Here is a 24420-nt window from a genome sequence, read left to right on the forward strand (position 1 = left end):
TATCTTCTGCTGACATCACTTTCCTTTCAGGTCTTTGCAATTAACGTTTTCTTTAAAAACTGAGCTAAAAGGAGGGATTCTACCCCTTTGCTCTCCATTTATGCTTCCAATTATTATTGTTTTTTACACTTTTGTAAAAAAGCCAGCTCTTTGGAAGCTCATGCTATCTGGGGGGCCATGTTCATTCTTCTCACCTAATGAACTCCCACTTGCTCACCCTCATGTACCCGTAACTTGGGTATTCAGTCTACCCTAAGCCCTACCACCATTCTGTAACTTCAACATCCACACAGACAAACTATCCCATCACCCTCACTTCTCATTTCTTCAGCTCCTCCCCTCTACTCCACCTAAATATCACTCCCAAGATCACATTTCTAATTTTGATATTATCCATCTGTGCTTCTTTTTCAAAATCACTAATTTAAAGTTTATACTCTTGGATCACAACTTCTTCTCCTCCTCATGTTTACTCCTACTGCAAACATTCTTCAACCTCATCAAGACCTCCAATATTTAATCTTCTACTTCATCAGTCCTCCTCTTTCTTTATGGTGCACTTTAGCCAATGTAAATCCATGGTCCATCACTTTTCTTCCCTTTGCATTCCTTCTCTCCTCTCCTCATTTCTCTTCATTCATTAAATATTTATTGAGCATCTATATACTAGGCACTGCCCTAAGCAATCCAAGTGCATTGGTGAACAAGATAACATCTCTGGCCCCATGAAAGTTACATTCTTGGAGGAGGAGACTCACAATAAAAAAGTGAATAAATGAACAAGGTAACATCCAGGTATGATAGATGCTATATTAAGGAAACATAAATGGTGTCAAATGCTAGAGAGTAACAGGAGGATAGAAAGGGAAGAGTGGTCAGAAAAGGCTCCACCAAGCAAAGGACATATGATCTAACACTGGGCAAGGGTCCTGAGGTGGGAGTTTGGTATTTTCCAGGAACATAAAAGAAACCTCATATGGCTGGAGAAGCAGTAAATGAGGGGAAGAGTGGTACTAGATGAAGTCTGAGAGCAGCGAAGCCACAGAGAGGAGTTTGGAAGGAATGAGAAGCCACTAAAGGCAGAGGAGGAATATGCTCTGATCAAGATTGAAATTACCCTTTCAGCAATATTCTGAACTCCCTTTATCTCTCTATCTTATTTTGCACATGTTTAGTAAAACTCCAGTCACGGATGATTCCAGCCATCTACTTTTTCTCATGCCTGCTAGAAAAGGTGATGTAAAGAGCAGACGGATCCCACCAAAAATTCAGGATCAGCATCATCAAACGGCTTCAGCACTGCCGGGAAATCCAACTGTTTCTTTTGGTCTCCGGTCCTCTCACCAGTCTCAACTGCCTGCCCCATTCCCCAACCACCATGATTAGCTGACTTGCTACTTCAGAGGAAACTGAAGGCATCAGAAAGGAATTCCCTTATTCCCTAATAATTTTCCTGTTAGAGCAAAATGGTTGTTTTCCTTCCTAGGTAAAGCTGATAATCTCTCATCCTGTGCTTTGGATCCTCTCTTCTCCTGGCTTCTCAGGAACCTTACTTGATCCTTCCCTCTTGAATATTTAATTTCATCCTCTTAATTGGAGTCTTGCAATTATCTTTTAAACATGGCTAAGTCTTTCCAATTAAAACAATAATGAGGCTCTCCCTCCACTCCCATATAGACTGCTACCTCCAAGTGTTATTTGGTGCTGGTCCACAAACTGATACCAGCCCATCATGAGATAAGTATGGAAGTTGACAGTAAAAATTTAGCAACTTTTACAGAAATCTGATAGAGTAACTTTATGTCTGTTAAATGTAAGAATAAAATATTTGGACTTATATTTTGTATGTCATTTAAATTTTTAATTTTCTAATAATTCATTATTACTGTATTTTATGAAATTATTAATCCATAATGAATTAGAAATTAAAAAATTAAGATATTCACCATAGATAAGAAGCACTACTTTGCTAATGTCCTCATTCTATCCTCAGAGAAAAATTCTCAAAGAGTAATCTCTACTTGAGTTCTTTACCTTATATCCATTTATTCCTCACCCCACTCCAATCTGAGTTATGATCCCATGACTGAACAGAAACGTTAGCCCATGTGTTATGTGCTGAATTGTGTCCCCCCAAAATTCAGAAAGTCTGAACTCCCAGTACTTCAGAACATAAGTGTATTTGGAGACAGGGCCTTTACAGAGGTAATTAGGGTTAAATAAGCTCTTTAGGGTGGGCCCTAATCGAATATGACTGGTGTCCTTATGAGAATAGGAAATTTGGACAGAGAGAGAGAGAGAGAGAAACACCAGACACATGGACCTGCAGAGGGATGACCATGTGAGGACCCAGTGAGAAAGTGGCAATCTACAAGGCATGAAGAGAGGCCTCAGGAGAAACCAAACCTGCTGTCTCCTTGATCTTGGTACTTCTATCCTCCAGAACTGCGACTCTCTCTCTCTGTTATTTAAGCCACCCAGTCTGAGGTATTTTGTTATGGCAGCCCTGGCAAACTAATGCACCCACTTACTATAGCCAACAAGATATTTTCTAGTTTTCACCTTGGTCAACCCCTCTTTCTTAGTAGTATTTGGCATTTTTGACCATTGCCTCCCCTTCTTGACACATTCTCTTCCCTTGACTTTCAAGACACTAGAAACCTTGGCTTTTTTGCTTCCTCTTTAATTCTTCTGTCTTCTTTGCAGGTTTATCCTCTCCTATCAGCTACTAAATAATAGGCTTGGTTCTAGGCCATCTCGTCATTTTTGTCCACATTATCTTCCTTAGGTGATCTATTTCATATGCAGGGCTGATACATATATATCCAGCTCCCTACCTGACATCTTCACTTGGATAACTCAATGAGCCTAACTCAACCTTAAGTCCAAAAGCAGACTTACGATCCTTCTCCTCCAAATCCTGTTCTCTCCTAGCCCTCCCTTTCATAATGTGCGATATCACCATCCATCCATTTTTCTATGCCTAAAGACTAAGAGTCGTTCCTCTCATTATCATCCCTTATATGTAAGCTATCGCCTAGTCCTTGTCAATTGTACTCCTCCCATCTCGCTTAATTCTTTCACTTTTCTCCACTGCCATCTCTCTAGTCCAAATTACCTTCATTTCCCATGAACTACCGTATCTCTTATCAAGTCTATTCAGATACCCTCCCTTGCTCTCTCTAAGCTGTTTTCATCCAGTACAGCCATCTTTTTGAAACACAAATCTAATCATGTCATTACCTTGCTGGAAGCATGTCCATAACTTCCTGCTGCTCTTAGGATAAAATCAATATAGAAATCAGACCCCTATGTACTTCTCCAGTCATATCTCCTACTCTTGTTTTGAGTGCTCTAGCCCCTTTCATTTCTTCGAATGTGGCATCAAAACCTGCCAAAGAGGCCATGCATAGGGACAATCTTCCTCACTAAACCCATCCCCATTAATCCTTGTCTTTCTTCAGATAACAGCTCTAGTATCAGTTTCACAGGAAGGTTTTATCTAATCTCCTTGATTAGGTCAAAATTCCTTCTATTACATGAGTCCATAGTATCACACAACTCTCCCCTCTTATTCGCACACATATAGGTGTAATTCTATACATTTGTGTGAATATTTGACCTCCCTTACTAGAATGTCCGCTCTACAAAAGGACAAGAACTTTATACCCAGTGTGGAGCAAAGGGCCAGAAACAGTGGTCGATCAATAAAAATTTACTGAATGAAAGGAAGAATGAATAAATAAGGCCTCTTACAAATCAATAAAAAAAGACAAATACAAGATTAACAAAGAATTAAACTACCAATTTAAAAATAACCAATAAATGTTCAACCTCATCAGTGATCAAAAAAAGTGAATGTAAAATGAGATAGTATTTCCACAGCCATTAAATATACAAAAATGATAAGAGCTTGGATTTACAAATATAAGCAATCTCATATTAAAATTGATCAGGAGAATATAAGTTGATAACACCATTCTGGACAGCAATATCTAAGAAAAACCTCAAATTTTTGCAAGTCTTTGAAAATTTACTTTTATGAATCATCGGAAATGTACAAAGATTTAGATATAAGGGCATTTACTGCAGTGCTGTCTATAATGGCCAAAAAATAAAGGAGACAAGGCAAATATCAAAAAATGAGAGACTGGTTAAATAAAGTATGTGATAAATCTATTTTAATGTAGCTATTAAAACTATTTTGTAGAGCATTTAATAACAAGGAAAGTTATGCAAGGTATATTAAGTGAGTAAAGTAGGTTTTAGTATGACTCCATTGTTTGCTTAAACACTGAGAATCAAAACACACATATAAAACTACTCAAGTTTTCCAACGAGAAAAAAGACTGAGAAATAAAACACACCGAAATCTTGTGGGTATTAATTGTGGTGTTTTCTTTTTGCTTATTTACTTTTGAAATATTCTATGATGAGCGTGTTTTACTCTTACAATAAGAAAAAATTATAAAAAGAAAAAAAGAATAGTTTGAAAGATGATATTTGTGGTTAAAAAGAAATATTTCAGTTGCAGTATAACCAATCAAGTAGTTCTCAACCTAGACTGCTGCTTATCAGAATTACCTACGAAACTTTAGGGGCCCGTCCTCCAGTTCATTTTGGTATAACACTACAATGGTATCGTTCTAATTTGAGACTCTCACATACTGTGATGCTTTTAACAATTTCTAAGACCAAAGATTTGATGTAATTAAATATTTTAAAACAATACTATAAAATAAGAGACTAGAAAAAAACATTTGATTAATCACCTGGTTTCAAGCTGGCATTAATAGGTCTGGCAACTGCTACAGCCATCTGTTCCCGTCGAGGATCTTGGTAACTCATTTTACTAATGAACTCAATAGCAGCTTCTATACTTCTGTTATTAGTTTTCTGAAGAGCTTGTATAACCATATCCTGATATGAAGTTTTAAAAAAAGAAACAAAATTTAAATCTTATAATTAAAAAATAGTAAGAGACAAAAAGCAATATGATGTTCCACTAGACAAATTCATAATTATGAAGAAAAACGCCCCAAACCATATATTAATATCCTCTTTGTAAAACTACTATAAAAATCCATACAATCTCAAATTTCTAAAGAAAACATAACAAACCCTCAAATCCTTCAAATGTTTCTTTAATATTTTTATCTTCATGTAACATATTACTGTTTTCTTCTAGGATTAACAACTTCTTGGTACAATCATAGCAACATGATTCTGATTATTTCTCATTCTTAATTTCATTCTTATATAAACAAACAGACTATCAGACTGTTAAAAAAGTATCAATCAAAATACTGGAAGCTACTCGTGTCGTTAAAGATTTTACGAAGCACCTTTGCCACTGTGTTTACTAGTAAAAAAGCTATGTAATTCTGGTTCCTATCCTTTTAGAGCTTACATTTTTAGAGAACTTTATTTATAAGGACAAAAATAGGGGACAAATGGTAGAAGAAAGACACTTAGCCTGTATATGATTATGTGATAAAGACTTTAGTAGGCTAGATGGTATAAGGGAAAAAGCAGAGAGTTTGGAATCAAATAGAACTGAGTTTGAGTTCTAGTAGCCTCCCAGTACTGTGCTTTTGTTTTTCATGCTTAGAAGCAAAAATACAGTCCAGTGATTGTACATTTGTGTGCCCTACTTTAGAAGTGTGTGAACTGGGGCCGGCCCCGTGGCCGAGTGGTTAAGTTCGTGCAATCTGCTTCGGCGGCCCGGGGTTTCGCTGGTTTGGATCCTGGGCATGGACATGGCACCACTCATCAGGACACGTTGAGGCGGCGTCCGACATGCTACAACTAGAAGGACCCACAACTAAAAAAATATACAATTATGGGAGGATTTGGGGAGAAGAAGCAAAAAAAAAAAAGGAAGATCAGCAACAGTTGTTAGTTCAGGTGCCAATCTTTATTTATTTATTTTTATTATTATTATCATTTTTTAAAGATTTTGTTTTTCCCTTTTCTCCCAAAGCCACCCGGTACATAGTTGTGCATTTTTAGTTGTGGGTCCTACCAGTTGTGGCATGTGGGACACCGCCCCAGCATGGCCTGATGAGCAGTGCCATGTCTGCACCCAGGATTTGAACCGGTGAAACCCTAGGCCGCTGCAGCAGAGCACGCAAACCTAACCACTCGGCCATGGGGCTGGCCCCCAGGTGCCAATCTTTTAAAAAAAAAAAAAAGAGTGTGTGAACTTTAGCAAGTTATTTAACATTTCAGAGCTCAATTTTTTTTTTTTATCTGTAATACACTCACAGAGTTGAAGTGAGGGTTAAATAAAAAAACATGTAAAAGCACAGTGCCTGGAGCTCAGACGTGGGTTGTCCTCTTGCTCTACTCCTTGTCCTTTATATGGAAACATAAATTATACACTAACATGCAGAAAGTATAGTGATATGCATTTTTCAAGAGGGAAGCAGGTACTTACTTGTCCTAGAGGATTTAGTATTTCAAATGATACTATAAATGAAAAATGGCTTAGTAAGACTAATGGGTGAAGGAGCTACTGACAGAAGATCCTCCTACATGAAATGACTGGAGTTGAGTGTGAGACCAACCAAAAAAAGGCTGTAGGAGAGACCTGTTGTCTACTCAAGATCCATTTTCCCTTTCTTGGAAAAAGTTACTAATTTTGTTGGAAGAGGTTTTCCTTATAGCTACAGCGGCCACATGATGATTCAGACCAATGAGACAAAAGCAAGGACTTATGGAAGAATGTTATCTCTGATTTAGGTACTGGTCCTTCCTGCATCCTGTTTCCTAGACAATAGATATGATACCTGTGCTAGAGCACGTTGCCACCAAGAAGGAAAATTCAAGAGACTCATAAGAGTCCCAGGTTCTGACAGCTTTAAGAGATTGAATTAATGCTATATAAACCAAGTCACTATTTTGTTTAAAGCATTATTATTTGGATTTTTGTTAAAAGCAACCAAACTCAATCCTTTACTGATACAAAGGTACAGTGGGGTCACATTTTACACCAACCAGACTTTGCAAATTTGTAGTGAGACACAAAAGAGTTAATAAATCTCACTTTATGTGCAAATTTAAAATAATACAAATCACCCCAAATTAAAATTCACCAGGGAGTGGTTAAACCAAGTGAACTATACCTGTATTTATGCTACGATCTCATGGCAGTCCCATCTCAGTTGGTAAGAAAATTGGGACCCATGATCCTTTTTGAATATTGTGGGAACCATATTCTTGTTAAATGTGCTAGAATTTCAGTCTGTGATTTTGGTGATAATTATACTGGTTTTTATTTTTGAATATTTATTGCTATATGTTAAAATATTTTTTACATCTGTAATAATATCAACCAATGTTCCTTGAGTAAGAGTGTTAGTGCCCGTGTCAAAAAAAGTATCACCAAATCAGTAACTTTAGAAGTTTTATGTGATAAAAAAACATCATGTCCAAATTACTATGCTTTTGTTTTTCATGCTTAGAGGCAAAAATACAATCTAGTGATTGCACATTTATGTGCCCCAGGAACGCACCAATCCTACTTAAAATTTATTCCTATGAGGAAATTAGTCTTGAAATATTTGAGGTTTTAATTTTACCAAGCACCAGAAACATATTCTCAAAAAACTGCTACTGCCTTGAATTTGGCATAGCTAAGGGAATAGATTAGGTCTTATGAAATGATAAAAATAATGAAGTGAAAACTGGATAAGAATTTTGAAGTACCAAGTTAGGATCTTGAACAAATTCTGCAACATAATGGGAAGCTATCGAAATGAGTGATTCAAGGAGGCAATAGAATTACCATATTCTTTATATCACCATGGGTATAAATAATGCCATACCTTCATTATTTGGACAAATGAGGATTGATAACTATCTAAGTGCTTTTAGCAAGGCAATCTTGCCTTAAGGGGTTATTAATGTCATAAGGTGGGGCTGGCCCCGTGGCCGAGTGGTTAAGTTCGCGCGCTCCGCTGCAGGCGGCCCAGTTTCGTTGGTTTGAATCCTGGGCACGGACATGGCACTGCTCATCAAGCCACGTGGAGGCAGCGTCCCACATGCCACAACTAGAAGGACCCACAACGAAGAATATTCAACTATGTGCCAGGGGGCTTTGGGGAGAAAAATGAAAAAATAAAATCTTTAAAAAAGAAAAAGTCATAAGGTGACAATTTTGAGACGTGTGATTGTAATAAACCTAACATATCTTTGTAATGCAAAGAAATTATTGTTATTATTGCCAACAGAATAGGGCATTAACCAATGCCCTAGATTTCTTAAAACTGTCTACATTAGAAAGAAGTTTTAAGTACTTTAAAGGTACGGACCATGTTTGGGATGACTTCCTGTCCTGATTGATGGGTTTCCACACGGTAAGAGCTCTATGAATACACATCTTCGGAGGTGACTTATCTGACTTAACACAGTACCACTGACGGGCCTTCACAGCTGTGCGATTTCTAAACTCTCCTTAGCAATAGACAAAAGCAAAGAATAAGGTCAAGGATTCACCCGTTTCTTTATTCTTTGCCTTTGGGCTAAGGGATTAGGAAGAAAGTAGCCTGGAGAATCTCCATTCAAGCCATTTCCTTAATCTTCCAACTACTAATCAAGACAACATCCCAGGTCCTCTCCTCTCTCTCTATCTTCTGGTGCAAATCCAATAGTTTTAGAACACAAGAACAAAAATGATAGGAAATAATAATAATCAAATGGACGAATAAAATGGGCCAGAAAAAATAATCTTTCTTCCTAGTTTAGTTGTAAATCTCCCTTTTCAAATCCTTTACTGTAATGCATACCTAATTAGGTTCTCAATTTAAAATTAAATACAAAGATATCTGAAAATGTGGTCACTCGAAGGATTAACAATAGTGAAGGAAGTTTAAGGGTAGTTATCGTTGTGTAGTAAAGCTAAAGGTAATTTTCAGTTTCTTCTTTATAGTTTTTACTTTTTAACAGGGAATAGATAATACTTTTATAATCAGGGAAAAAGTTACTATGATTTTGAAAGAAAATGTGATTCTTCATTATTCACAGTTACCTTTTCCATGGCCAATTTTCATCTAAAATGATTTCCGCGACTTAAAATATTCACATAAGGCATGTCATCAGGGAAAAGAAATTTTACTAATAACCTAAAGAAAATGATTCAATCTATTGCTATAGAAAATTTTCAAAATGAGTTCTGAAGGTAAATATTAAAGACTTGGCATAATTAACATGATCTGAAATTTCATTAAAATAAAACTCTGAAATTCTTGGAGACTGAACAACATGTAAATTTTCAGTTTTTGTGAATTTAAGATTTGGTCCTGAGAGTGACGTCAACATAACTGCTTAACGAAATCCCTATCCTCCTTTCTCTGTAGTACAAACTTAAACTTCACCTCCTCAGAGCTGCCATTGCTACCTGAGCCATTCAGCTCAACACGCTCCTCTGGCACACACACGTCCCTATCCTGCCTTCACCTGCACTTCCACTCCGACTTCATGACTCCACCTGGGAAATCCCAGAAACCACAGAGAAAACTAAAGAAATAATAATTTCTTTGCTTTAATAACTAATGTAATTGTAAACAACATTCTTTGCTGAGAGAAGATACAAATTTGTATACATGGTTACATTCTCTCAAAGGAAACATTTAGGCAAGAGAGAATGTGAAAAGTGTTACGTAGTATAGGGTAAGAAAAATCCTTTCTTTTGTCTTAAAAAGTTCTTACCTCGTCAAATCCAGCAGCTTGCAAGTCTTGAAGCATTTGTGGATTAACTTCTGAAGTACTTCGACTTGTTTCATTTGCAAATGGTTGTAGAGAGTTTCGAATTTCCAGCAAGGCTTTATGATGTGTCCCAAATTTGGGTGGATTTCTGACTTGTCGAGGATCTTCAGTTGACATTTTACTCATATTATGCTCAGCCTTAGCAGCATCGGATGGTTTGGATAAATTCCTAAGGGATTCCCGAATTTCTTGCAACATTTGTCGGCTGCTGCCAGTGTAGTTACTGGCAGGAAAGGTCTTAGGCCTCATTTGTCTATATCCCTCTGGCTTTTCACTCCTCTTCATGAAAACATCTATATATATAACCCACTCAAAGGACTTCTTTAAGAGCTACTTGATAGATTCAGAGCTTTCTCTTGAGCAAAACTGAAGAAGATCCGATGCAGAAGTCCCCAGGAACGTTAAAATTCTTTACAATCAAATAATTAACCCTATAAAAGAAAAAATAAATAAAAGCTGTAAGTGATTAACTGATAGAGCAGTACCTTGTTTTACAGAAAAAAATCACTGATTTAGGAGTTAAGAGACCTAGGTTATAGTTCTGGCTCTATTAAGGATTACTGATGGTCAGGACAAGTTTGTTAACCTCTCTGTGCCTATTTTCTAATTATACATCACCTCAAGTAGTGGTTCTGATGCTAAAAGATAATTTTAAGAGCGCTTTAGTAAGCATATAACACATATACAAATGCAAAGGATTACTAAGTGAACAATACAATGGGTGCCCTCTTGTTGGCAACTTCACCCAGCAGCTCCAATTTTAGATTTTACAAATTAGACTTCAAGTGTAAAATTTCTTGAGAAGAAAGGGTATTGTTGCCTTAAAAAAGGTTTTCAAACCACTTGTTCAGAAGTCACCTGTATGCTTGAAAAACATATGCTTGGGTTTATTTCCCAAACTGTGGAATGGGACTCGAGAGACAGTAAGCTTACTAACAATGCAACGGGGAAGGGCCTCTGAGGACGACTCCTCTTCCCCCTCATTTAAAGCATGGCTGTCTTCTACAGCGCACCCACAGAGCTGTCATCTGAAGTCCTTCTTAAATGTCTCCACTGATAGGGAAATCAGTACCTCAAGAAAGCCATTCCATTTGTAATCTGCAACAATTGTGGGACATGTTTTCTTTATGTGAAGCATCATGAAATCTCATTCAGTGCATACGGAAAGCCTGTTATGGGCCCGTGCTAAACAATTTTGCCTACATTCTTATCTAACCATGCTAACAGCCCTGTGAGGTTTGTGAATGAGGCAACTGAGGTTCAGAGACTAGGTAAAATAGTTTGTAAGTGGTACCACTGGAATACGAAACACCATCTACTGGGGGTCTATTTCTAGTCTTTTTTTTTTTTTTTAAGGAAGATTAGCCCTGAGCTAACATCTGCTGCTAATCCTCCTCTTTTTGCTGAGGAAGCCTGGCCCTGAGCTAACATCCGTGCCCATCTTCCTCTATTTTATATGTGGGACGCCTGCCACAGCATGGCTTGACGAGCAGTGCCATGTCTGCACCCAGGATTTGAACTGGTGAACCCCGGGCCACTGAAGCAGAACGTGTGCACTTAACTGCTCCGCCACTGGGCGGGCGCCTCTAGTCTTATTAAATGTAATCACCACTCATGTTTCATAAACACGTCTGTGGATAGATACAGGTATCTCCTTCTTGTCACTTAGGTCTCAGTCCTCTGTTACTTGCTCACAGACCCTTTCCCTGGTCATCTAATCACCCTGCTCTATTTTCTTGATAGCACTTATTACTATCTAAAATTATCTTACTTGTTAATTGTCAATCTCCTCTCACCGAATAAAAGCTACACGAGAGTAGAGCACCTTATTTTGTCTCATAACCACTGTCTGTCCACCGCCTATATCAGAGCCTGGCACACAGTGGGTGCTCAATAATTATACATGTTGAACAAGAGAAATAAACCTGTGTCTCCCAAACATCCCCAGTTCCTTTAACTATTCCCTAGTTCTAGTCCTGCTCTTCTGGGTACACTTTAGTTTATCAAAATCCTACAAGTGCTAGAAAAGCACAGCATTTGTAACGGGAAACAAAAAACCATTAAAGAACTTGTTCTGTTAATTATTAGAAATGTGGACTTGGGCATTTCATTCTCTCAAAAACCAAGTCCCCTGAGGCATAAAATGGTTGGAGCAACAAGATTTACCTTATGGTGAACAAAGATTAAGAGGAACAATGCAATACAACTAAAGGGATATACACTCAAGTGTTTGAAGACGTAGGCTGTTCCTTGCAACACGAGCTACAACAGCAAATGATGACAGCAGCCTAGAGGCTCATCAGTAACTGTTCGAGTAATTCATAGTACATCTATATGATGTGATGAAGCAGATGTTAAAAAGAATGTAGTTCTATCCAAAGACAGTAACATGAAAGATACCCAGAATGTATTCTTAAGCAAGAAAGACAAGTTTCAAAACACTACATAGTGACTTTCTGTTTTAAAATTAGATTATGGTAATGACTATACAGCTCTGTAAATATACTAAAACCCACTGAATTGTATGCTTGAAATGAGTAAACTTTATAGTATATCTTAGAGCTGTTAAAAAATAAACCTTTTTCTTCTGCACAGCAAAGGAAACCAACAAAACAAAAAGACAACCTAACAACTGGGAGAAGATATTTGCAAACCATGTATCTGATAAGGGGTTAATATCTAAAATATACAAAGAAATTATACATCTCAACAACAAAAAAACTAACAACCCAATTAAAAAATGGGCAAAAGATCTGAACAGACATTTCTCCAAAGAAGATATACAGATGGCCAACAGGCACATGAAAAGATGTTCAATATCATTAGCTACCAGGGGAAATGCAAATCAAAACTACAACGAGATTATCACCTCACTCCTGTCAGAATGGCTAATTAACAAGACAGGAAATAACAACTGTTGGAGAGGATGTGGAGAGAAGGGAACTCTTGTGCACTGCTGGTGGGAGTGTAAACTGGTGCAGCCACTATGGAAAACAGTATGGAGATTCCTCAAAAAATTAAGACTAGAGCTACCATACGATCCAGCTGTTCTGCTGTGGGGTATTTATCCAAAGAATGTGAAAACACGAATGTGTAAAGATATACGCTCCCCTACGTTCATTGCAGCATTATTCACAATAGCCAAGACTTGGAAGCAACCTAGGTGCCCATCAAGGGACAAATGGATAAAGGTGTGGTATATATACACAATGGAATACTACTCAGCCATAAGAAATGACGAAACCCGGCCATTAGTGACAACATGGATGGGACCTTGAGGGTATTATGCTAAGTAAAATAGGTCAGAGGGAGAAAGTCAAATACCGTATGATCTCCTTCATAAGTAGAAGCTAAAAACAATGACAAACACACACACAGAAAATTTTTATAAAAAAATTTTAATAAATAAAAATAGCTTTAAAAAAAGTAAACCTTTTTATTTTCTAAATTATATTTATAGATATTAATGACATACACACATACAGGAGTCTTGGCAGCAGGCCTGAGACAAGATGAAGTCCTGGAGCAGACCACTAGAGGCACAGTTTCCCGATGACTTCACTTCAATAATCAGCACTTTCATGGTACAATTGCTAATTAGTTATGAATCGATCAGATTCTCCTAGACAAGCAGCCCACATTTCGCCATCTTATAAACACAGAAATGATGAGCTTTGTCACTATGTTGCTGAAAATAACACATATTCTGTCTACAACATAACCCAAACTACTGATAATTACTTCATAAATGAAATTAGGACTGACACATCTTGTGCTTTTATGAAGACAGCTGGTCCTTAATGAGCATTTTTTTCCTAAGTCTTCCCAAAATACTAATTTAACAGCTTACTAATGAATCTTTCTAGGCTTAACATTTAGCTCACCAGTCTAAACTTTGCAGAATTCACCTTCCTGCCCTTTCTGCAAGTGGAGATATTTTCCATTTCCGGTTCTGGAACCTATCATTTCTCCATGATCAAGGATTAACAATAGTGGTTGTGCAATTTCACATGTCAGTGCTCTCAGTATCTGGGTTGCACTTCATTTATAGCATCTATGCATTCCTTTTCTTTTTCTTTTTTTTTTTTGAGGAAGATTAGCCCTGAGCTAACTGCTGCCAAGCCTCCTCTTTTTTTGCTGAGGAAGAGTGGTACTGAGCTAACATCCGTGCCCATCTTCCTGTACTTTATATGTGGGACGACTGCCACAGCATGGCGTGCCAAGCAGTGCCACGTCTGCACCTGGGATCCGAACTGGCGAACCCCAGGCCGCAGAATCAGAACATGCGCACTTAACCACTGCGCCACTGGGTCGGCCCTAGGCATTCCTTTAATATCTCATTTATTTTGGGTTTCAACTCCACGTTAACTGTCATTTTATTATTATTTTATCATTTCCAAACTCATTCTCCTTGGTAGAGAAGAAAAAAACAAAATAAGCTTAGTTTTGCTTTTCTCTGTCAAGAAACAGCATTTGCTTCCATTCCTCTAATAAGAACCTCGTAACCATTAATCAGTGCAAAAATATTTCTTGAACTAATAAATGAGGTGATTTATCCCTTGTTGTTACTCTTAAAAAAATATAAGCTTGGGTTTTTTTCCTAATTATAAAAAGATGCACTCACTGAAAAATTCAAATATTATAAATTCTATAAAGTAGAAGTCCCTCATAATTCACCTCCCTCCATAGAAGGAATCCCTGCAGGACACGAATAATGGCATCCCAAAATATGCCATTCCTAATCCCTGCAATCTGTAAAAGTTATCTGATTTGGAAAAAGGGATTTAGCAGATGCCATTAAGTTAAGGATCTTGAGATGGGGAGATTACCTCTGATTCTCCAGTGAGCAGGACATGCAATTACAAGTATTCTTACGAGGCGGGAGCCGGGGAAGCTTTGATACACATAGAAGAAGAGGAGATGAAGACTGGAGTGGTGTCCAGAAGCCAAGGAATGCTGGAAGTCAACAGAAGCTGCAAGTGGCAAGGAAAGGCTTTTCTCCTAAGGCCTCTGCAGGGAGAGCGGCCTTGTCAACACCTGGATTTTGGGCCAGTGATACTGATTTTGGATTTCTGGCCTCCAGAACTGTCAGAGAATAAATTTACATTGTTTTAAGCCATTAAGTTGGTAGTAATTTGTTCCATAAGCCACAGGAAACTACTAAAATCACTATTAATACAGCATTTTCTAACATATTACTGTTAATCAAAATGGGATAACACACAAAATATGATATCATTCTTTTACATAATCATGTGAATTTACAAGAAGACAATGTTGTATTTTCCAAATTTATCTCACCAAAGAACTTCATTTCCTCAGAGCATTTCAAGACATTCATGTTCTGTGGAACTTAAACTTTAGAAAATGCTGGACCAGAAGATTCACTCTAGTCCTATGTTCTATAACTCTTTACTCTGATAACACAATTTCTAACACTGCTAACATCCAAGTGAGTGCACAATGGTCACAGAAATGACTGAGTTCTGATATATGTGTAATACTATGTTTTAGGTCTAAATAAATGAAAAATTAGTTTATGCTTACCTCTATCTACTTGTTGAAATAAACGTGAATAAAATATGATGTCTGGAATTTATCTCAAAATAATTTGGTTTGGTGGTGAAGAGGATAGAGACAGAGATGAGCTAAAAGTAGTGATAAACTGCTGATTGTTGTAGCTGGATGATGGGTACATGAGAGTTCACTGTACGATTCTCTTTACTTTTGTGTATGCTTGAAATTTTCCAAAACAGAAAGTTAAAAAAAAAAAGGAAATGACTGTAGCACTCTGGATCTTAGAAGAGTTCTGCTATAAATTATTCACATACAAACTACACTAAAAACACACAGGATTTCTTTAATTTAAAGAAGCCATTAATTCCATGTAACAATATCATTTCAACATTAGCTTTTCAGAAGAAATAACAGAAATATTCTATATAAATGATCATTTCAACTGTAAGATGATCTGCGTCTTCTGATTTCAGAAATGCTGGAATGGAGGAAATGTGGCATATTTATATCCAATCTGTTGATAAATCCTTGTGGCGGAGACTATATTCACATACTCCCCTCTATTTCCCAGATTAATTCTGGTCAAAGCCCTGTGAGCAGATGTAACATGTGTCACTTCTGGGCTAAGGCAGTTAATAGCCAGTGTGCTTCTCCATCTCTCTCTTTCCTGCTTCAACAACAATGCAGGTCACATTTTGAGATGATAGCTTCACAATTTGGAGGGAATGTGGGTCCGCAAGCCACTGGATGGCTTCCTACTCACACCCATTGGACTTTGTGTAAGTAAGATGGGAATCTCTGTTGTGTTAAGCCACTGATATTTGGGGATTTGTTACCACAAAACAGCCTAATATTGCTGTGGAAATAAACAAAGAATGCCCAAAACAAGTAGCGTCTATTCAGAGCTTGCTATAGCAAAGGAGTCCGCCTCCATCACTTGTATTTGGCAGCGACTTAAAGGCAGGCAAAGGAGAGGAAAAGCTTTATACTAAAAAAACCAGAAGACTTCAGGTATGCTCTGATTGTAGGTTGTTGCCACGAGAAGCTGGAGGCCAGCTAGCCAGAAGCGGGGCATCCTAGTTAGATTGGTTTGGGGAATATATTTGGCTTTCTTTCTTTGGTCCTGAACTGGAAGCTAGCAGGTGTTACCCAAGACCTCACTGTTTGGGCCTACAGCTACCGAGGCTATGGGTTAGAGTTCTATTTTCATATATGATCTGGCCATTGTGTATTTGTATAGTTAGCCTCTCATTATCGTAAGACAGAAATCGGTACCCAGCAGCGAGGGGCAGCTGTAACAAAAACTTAATATGGTATTGGCTTAGTGGTCAGGCTGAGGGCTTCAAGAAAACTGATAATGAAGGCTGGAAAAATGGGGAAGCAAGTTTTATAGCAAAATGGCAAAATATTTGATAAAGCTGTTGCCTGTGATAACTTACAAGGTGGCAAGGAGCCTACTCAACTTGTAGTTCTATGAAAAGGCTTTGGAAAAGAGAATCTTAGAATCTCAGCTGCTACTGGCTATTTAGCAAAGTATTATAAATAAATGGTAAGGTCAGGAAAGAAGCAGCTGACGTGCAAGCAGAAATAGAAACGAATAGAAAGAGTTCAGAAATTTAAAAAGTCTTGCAGCGTTCAACAGCAGCTTGCTTCCAGACCCCAAACAGGAACAGTTGGGATTTTTGAGCACAGATGCCCACTGAAGCGTCTCGGCTGTCTAAAGTACCTCAGTGGTAAAAATCACATTAATGGTATGGCTTTCCCTCAAATAATCAATTGAGAAGAGAACTGGGAGCTCTCAAATCTTTGGATGAGGTTACTAACACATGTAAACTCTGGTTAAGGTTGCTCACACATGGAACTGACTGAAACTAAACACATCAGAGGCTTACTAACTTTGCGGAAACTTTTGTTAAAAAATTTTATAATAAACCACTCAAGCTCAAACTAAAAACACCTTTGACTATTCAAAATTTAAAACCCTTGAGCTCCCAACTTCTATGAGCAGTAATCTAGTTGACAAAGATTTGCACCTTCCAAAAAGGGAATATTCCTTTAAAGCTCATACTTCATATGTGGCCAAGGATGATAACGGACAAAAATCTCTCAGGGAATTCTTGGGGAACAATGGCCATGGCCACAGAGTTCTTCTGGGATGAATGAATCGAGGTTCAGTCAAGGAATCTCCCCTACCTCCAAGGCTGGTTGCTTTCACAAGATGTCCCTACTGAGATTCCAAATTCTTAGATCAGCAATTGCTGCTCTCTCCCATTCTCCTCCTTTTCTAACGGTAGTGCTTATTATGACACTCCTCCTGGATCTACCATCCTGTACTATGGTGAGTGAGTAAGATGGGGACAGAGAGAAGACAGACCAAGAGAAAGAGTAAAGATAACTTCACAGGTCTCTGGATCAACAGGAGCCATGGCTGGACCTGATGGAGAAATTACTGGACATAGGGACCACACGACCTGTGAATCTAGCCACTATTGCTTAGGGCCTAATATGCTAGCAAAAGAATAACATAATACTATGAATGTCTTTCCATGACAGTAAGTTCAGTGTTTTCTTGATTCTAAGATGCATGCTTTTCTACATCCTAATATTTCTGAAACTGAGTATATCTTAAAATCATTATTAAAATAAATTTGCCAGCTCCAAAGTAGAAGTTCTGGAATAGCAGACAAAGCCCACAGCTAAGTGGACCATGAATAAAAAGTGAAATTTCCTTGTCACTTCAATTGTATTATTTTCATTGGCAGCACCACGTATGGCTGAATCTAGACCCTTGATTAATGCTCAAAATGTCTTCAAAAAGATTCCACTATGATGTAGCACTATATACTCAGAAACTGTCACCCAATAGGCAATGTAATTAATGGCATAAACAATTGCCAAATTTAGGCAAGATCGCAGAATTTTCAAAGGTAAGAGAGACTCTTATGAAGTACAAGCACTGAGACATGAAACACCTGTCAAAATCTTTTGCGTTGGGGGCGGGCCCCGTGGCCGAGTGGTTAAGTTCACGCGCTCCACTGCAGGCGGCCCAGTGTTTCGTTGGTTCGAATCCTGGGTGCGGACATGGCACTGCTCATCAAACCACGCTGAGGCAGCGTCCCACATGCCACAACTAGAAGGACTCACAACGAAGAATATACAACTATGTACCGGGGGGCTTTGGGGAGAAAAAGGAAAAAATAAAATCTTTAAAAAAAAAAAAACCTTTTGTGTTACCTCCGGAAGAAGCTGTTTAATTTCCAGCAGTAACTCACTCAACTAAGAAAAAAACAAAACTAAGAGCTTAAGCAGAAAGGAAAGACAAAACCCCAGTATTCTTCAGTATGCCTCAAAATTATATACTCAATTATAAAGACAATAAAGACATTCACGACAATTAGTTAGGATTATGAAAAGCAGCATGTCACCATGTGGTTATGTGTTACCTATCTAAAGCCCAAAGTAATTCAGAAGAATCCTAGATTCTGACTGTGAATAGGCTGAGGTTCAAACTTTATCGTGACTGAAAAAAATGGTATACAAGTGAATGGATAAATGTATGCTACTGAAGGTTAATAAAAACTCTGTTTATTTTCTTTCCCCTGAAAAATTGTTACTAAATAGATGGCTTGTTTTAGACTTAATGGTGTCTTGGAAGTGAGAAAATAAGACAATTCACCCTCATTTTTTTAATAACTATATACTGAATTACATCATGTGGATGTACTATAATTTATCTACCCCCCATTGATAGGCATTTAAGTTGTTTCCAATTTTTTGCTAATATAAATAATGTTTCAAACACTGATAATTTCAATTGCTTTGTCATATTCTAGTTCTGAGGATGGGTGGTAAGTTCATGGATGTTCATTTTATTATGCTTCATAGCTGACATGTACATACCATATTCTTCGTACATATAAAATTAGTTAATATAAAAATACTACAATAAAAATTCTTGTGCACATATTGTTGAGCATTTCTCTTAAGATAAATTCCCAGAAGTAGAACTGCTGGGTCAAAGAGAATGCATATTTAAAATTCTGATACTTACTGTCAAGATTGCCTTCCAGAAAGGTCTACTAACTTACAATCCCTCCAACAAGGTATGGTCAACACTGGAATTAACAAATCTCAGTAATCTTTGCTAATATGAAAATTCAAATTAATAATAGGTAAAGAGAAAAAAAATTTTTTTTTGAGGACGACTGGCCCTGAGCTAATATCCATGCCCATCTTCCTCTACTTTATATGTGGGATGCCCACCACAGCATGGCCTGCCAAGCGGTGCCACGTCTGCACCCGGGATCCAAACCAGCGAACCCGGGGCCGCTGAAGTGGAACGTACACACTTAACTGCTGTACCACCTGGGTGGCCCGAGAAAATTTTTTTTTTTTGGTAAGGAAGACTGGTCCTGAGCTAACATCTGTTGCCAATTTTCCTCTTTTTGCTTGAGGAAGATTGTCACTGCGCTAACATCTGTGCCAGTCTTCCTCTATTTTGTATGTGGGATGCCACTGCAGCATGGCTTGATAAGCAGTGTATTGGTCTGCGTCCGGGATCCAAACCCATGAACCCCATGCTGCCGAAGAGGAGCACGTGAAGGTGACCACTATGCCACCAGGCCAGCCCCTAAAAAGAATTTTTAAAAGAACTCTTCAAAACACAACAGTTTACCTCTTTAACCCATGCTACACTGAAGCCAGATTCGTCTTCCTAATAAACAGTTCTTATCACATCACTTCCCTGCTCTGGATCCCTCAATGATGCCTTTAACTTACTGGTTAGAGGCAGACCTCTGGAGTCAAGCCGGAGGGTGTGAATCCCAGCCCTGTCCCTAGCTTGCTGCGTGCTCTTGCCAAGCTGTGCCTCAGTTCCTTCATTTTCAAATGTAGGCAATAATGGTCCCATTTAATAGGGCTATTTTGAGCATTAAATAAGTTTAATGCATGTCAAATGTTTAGAATAAACAACTGACTCAATAAATGCTAGTTATTATCTTATTTCTTTCTGCTACCTTACCCAGACTCTCCCCGGTGTACCTTATACTCTAACCAAGCCAAATTACTTGTTCTCAGCTAACGTACCTTGTGCTTTTCTACTTTCATGTCCTTACTCATCCTGTTTATTCTCCTTGGGAGAGCCCCCACCATATTTTTTCTTGTAGAAATTATACACAACCCTTAAGGTACCATTCAAATGCCTCCTTCACAGAGCCTTCAATGAACTGCCAGTTGCTATCCTTCTCCTCTGAACTCCAAATGCACTCTGCATAGTCAAATAAAACTTATGTTTTTGTCCTATTCTTGTACTTATTTTTTCTACTAGATCACAGATTCATAGAGCATAACGTGTCTTGGAGAGAGAGAGAGTTTATACATAGAAATATATATATATATTTTTTCCAGATGGAGTAATGGCTTCAGAAAGGTGAAGTGGGCTTCCTAAGGTCATGTAGCCAGCTAGCGGTCATGCTAGGAATGGACTTCACACATCCTGAACCAGCTCAGGGTTCTTTTCATGATACCCACAACTTGAGTCTCCTAAGGGCAGGGATCATGACTCATTCACTCCTTGAAGGGACACAAACTGATTAGACTGAACAGATAAAAGCTCCATCTCTTTGAAAGTTCAGACCTTCATCAAACATGCGAATGTCAGTAAATCCAAACAAATACTATTGATATATTGTCCATCCTAGGGCAAAAACAGATACCGCTACATAATAAGATTTCAGTGTGTTCCCTTGGGTTGAAGTAGGTTTATAAAAAAGATGGTCTGTCTCAATGCTTTGACTCAATCAGCTAGGAGAATAGCAAAAGCAATACATCTGGTGTCTTTCTTAGCAGCACAGTCTTAGTTGTTTAGACAGCAATATTCAAGAATCTCTGCATACTGATGACATTGTCTTCAATTCACTAAGAATTAATTGACCGAAAGTGAAAACAATCACTATATTTTATCTTCATGCTGAAAAATGACTGCCATTTCTACCTGATAAAAATTTGTTCAACAACTAAATAACTCTTTCCGTCTACAAAAATCTCCCACTAATCTAAACATAACATCTTGAATAAAAACTAAATAACCAGATCTGGAACTGTTCCAAGGCTATATTTATATAGAATAACAAGGACTAGCATTAAAAATAAAAATAAAAACTCAACCTATAGAAGGAAATCCAGACCGTACCAAAAAAATGTAGCAGAAGTATTTTTTATCTGCTTTTGCAAAGTGGCAAGGGATATTCAACAAACAGTCAGGAGCAGAAAGAATGCACCTTCTCCAGCGGGTGCCATGATCCAGTTTCTTGCAGTAGCAGCCGATTAGAGAACACAATGCTACTTCTTTTACTGGTAAATCAGTCAAATTCCTCACTGCCTTAGGGAATCAACTAGCCCATTTTACCTGTCTGTCAATTTATTAAATGAAAGAAATAACCTCAAATGTAGGTATCTTAGCAGAGAACATTCATTCCAATTATAATGTCCTACATTTTCTTCCCCACGGAGGATTCTGATAAAAATTTTTAATCTTCAATAAATAACCCATAAAGACCTGAGAAGTTTCATGATCCCAGACATTCAAACCCATTTCCAAAACTGGAGTGATACAACACTATTTGTGTGGAAAACTATAGTATTTCTCCATAGATTTACGAATAACTTCTACACGATGATATATATTTTAAGTCATATTAACATGAGTCGACAAACATCAAACTTCGTTCCCTTAGAAAATAATTTTCAATTGGAGAAGGCAGAGAATGGGGTTAAATCAAGTCATTTAATCCCACCTGGGAGTCATTCTTTGCGAAACAAGCTCTTCTTGAGGTTATAACACACAGTGTTCCCTTCATTTCCTTTCTTTCATTTTCTGTATTTATATATACACTCCTACTCCATCAAGATGCCATCTCTCCCACCCCTTCCAACGACGCACCGTAACCTAACATTACAGTGGACTGGAAACAAAAATTCCCAGGATTTCTTCAAGCTCTATCCAGGATCGGGTCCCCCCTGGCATGCAAAGAACTGCAGCTCTTTCACTGCAGTTTTCCTTCAGAACCACTCTCGCTTGCCTGCCTTCCTAAACACCGTGGTCCCGCGCATGCAGGGGATCGGGGTGGAGGTGGGAGGGAGACAGTCCGCGCAAGGCCTCCAGCCGGGCAGCCTCTTCCCAGCCTAACCTGCACCCCCAAGGCCGCAAAGCCTGGGGCTCTTCCCCCCGCCCCGGGCGCGGCCAACCCTCGCTTCCCCAGGGCAGGGCTCCGCTCGGGTCCATGCAACCAGCCAAGTGAGGCCCGCACCGGGCCGGCCCGCTCGCCGGCCCGCGGCAGCCCCTGGACCCCCGCCAGCCGGGATGGGCGTGGGCCCGGCGGCCACAGCCCCGCCGACTCGGGCTCGGAGGAGACAGTGCGCCCCACCCGCTACGCCGGCCCCGGACCTACCTGCAGGGGAGAGCGGGGCTCCTGGACAGCGGTCACGGGCCCGAGGGCGGGCGCCGAGGCGCTGGAGCCCGTCCCAGGCACCCCGAGTGTCCCCGGTGGGGCAGGGCGGGGAGAGACGCCGGGGGGCTGCCGCGGGCCAGCGCGGCCCGTCGCGGGGGTCGCGGGGACCTGGCTCTCCCCCTAGCACCAGCCCGCCGCCGCCGCCGCCGCCATTTTGCCTCCACTCGGTGTCGCCGCCGCCGCACTCGGCGGCAGGTTTCCCGGATGTGGGCATTTCCCGGCGTCGCTTGCGCGGGGGCCGGAGACTGGGGGCTTCTGCCCGCCCGGCGGCCGGGAGCGAGCGCGCCGCCTGCCGCCTCCCGCCCGCCGCCGCTCGCCCGCCCCTCATGCGGGCTGACGGCTGTCGCCCCCGCCTTGCGCTGCCCGGGCGACTCGCCCCGGCCGGGACCGGCTCTCCCCTTCCGAGCGCGCTCGGTTATTTCAATCTTCCTCTTTTCTCAATTGGGCGCTTTCTATGGACGGACATAGAATAAAGAGGCGCGTCTCACGGAGCTTAATTCTCCGAAGGAAACGGCAATGAGTTGCCTTCGGAAACCTCGCTGTGGACATCAGGATTCGGGCTTTGAAATAAATTGATTTTTTTAGCACTCTTCCCCCGAGTGATTCCGTGGGTTTAAGTATTTTCTGAATCAGCCAGATTAATATATTCTTGAACCAGGACAGATGAGCAGAGTTTAGAGATTTTCAATGTCAACTGAATCGGTGGAAGAGAAGCCATTATGGTCACAGCTGGAATAACAGTGACGGCAAGAAGAGGTTTTTGTTCTTGTTAAATTGAATTAGAAGCTTCAGGTGGGATCATTGGGTTTATGATGTTTGAAAGTACCGTCCACCCTTTGTAAAGGCCGCCTTTGCCAATTTTGCCTCTAGAAAATATATACAGGTGGTATTTTCAAATATCTTGTTTCACCATTTTTCTACTGGAGGCTAACTATAAAAACTTTTTTTAAAGACTTCTTTTTTTGATGTTAAACTGACTCCCGGCTGCTGTATCCAGAAGTTTACATTGAAAACCTCTATTATACGATTACATTCCAAGAGCACTTGGTTGAAAATCTATGTTTCACAAGCACAGTTTGTAGAACGTTGAGGATATGACCCCACGGCGCGTCATTCTAGGGTCCCTATCAACCTCAAAATTATAGGAATTATATGAATCTAGTATGTTCGCAGGCCTGCTTGCTCTTTCCAGAAGGATTGCGTATCTGGAACAGCATATTGTCCCCGGAATCTTGTCACCTCTGTCGCCAACCCATAGAACTTCTTCCCTTGAGCTCTTTCATTCTTTTTAAGCCTAAAGGCGAGTATCTCCATAAACTACTGTTTTGGGGGAAATTCCCAGATAATTCAAGGAGCTCGGTGAATTGCTCTGTCTCGGACTAGGAGGCTTACTCCTGGGAAGTAGGGGGAGAGAAGGGCAGAGAAAGGAGAGAAGGGATGATCAGGAGAGAACTGACAAGATGAAAGGCGGCTGAGAGTGAGGGCAGGCTGGAGGTGAAACTCCAGGGAAATGGTTACTAGGGCTGCTGGGTGTCTCAGAATGGCAATATCTGCCGTTGCGTTTGAAGGCTTTGTATTGTTGTGATGGAAAATCCTTGGTCTAGCTTCAGCCTGCTCAACTCTTCAA

At 39.6% G+C, this 24420-nt stretch overlaps 1 protein-coding gene across 1 annotated transcript in view; it reads right to left on the reverse strand.

Annotated features, from left to right (window-relative positions):
• LATS1 (large tumor suppressor kinase 1) overlaps nt 1-22983 on the reverse strand; it is a 41086-nt gene extending 18103 nt beyond the window's left edge. Inside the window, exons 1-3 of the mRNA XM_014850629.3 lie at nt 22734-22983; nt 9712-10199; nt 4773-4920 (exon numbers count right to left, since the gene is read on the reverse strand). Of these exons, the coding sequence (XP_014706115.2) occupies nt 4773-4920; nt 9712-10053 (490 nt within the window). The 5' untranslated portion in view covers nt 10054-10199; nt 22734-22983. The remainder of the gene's footprint in view (nt 1-4772; nt 4921-9711; nt 10200-22733) is intronic.
• Nucleotides 22984-24420: the final 1437 nt, after the last annotated feature.

The sequence above is a fragment of the Equus asinus genome, chromosome 1, assembly GCF_041296235.1.
Source record: "Equus asinus isolate D_3611 breed Donkey chromosome 1, EquAss-T2T_v2, whole genome shotgun sequence".
Taxonomy (NCBI): domain Eukaryota; kingdom Metazoa; phylum Chordata; class Mammalia; order Perissodactyla; family Equidae; genus Equus; species Equus asinus.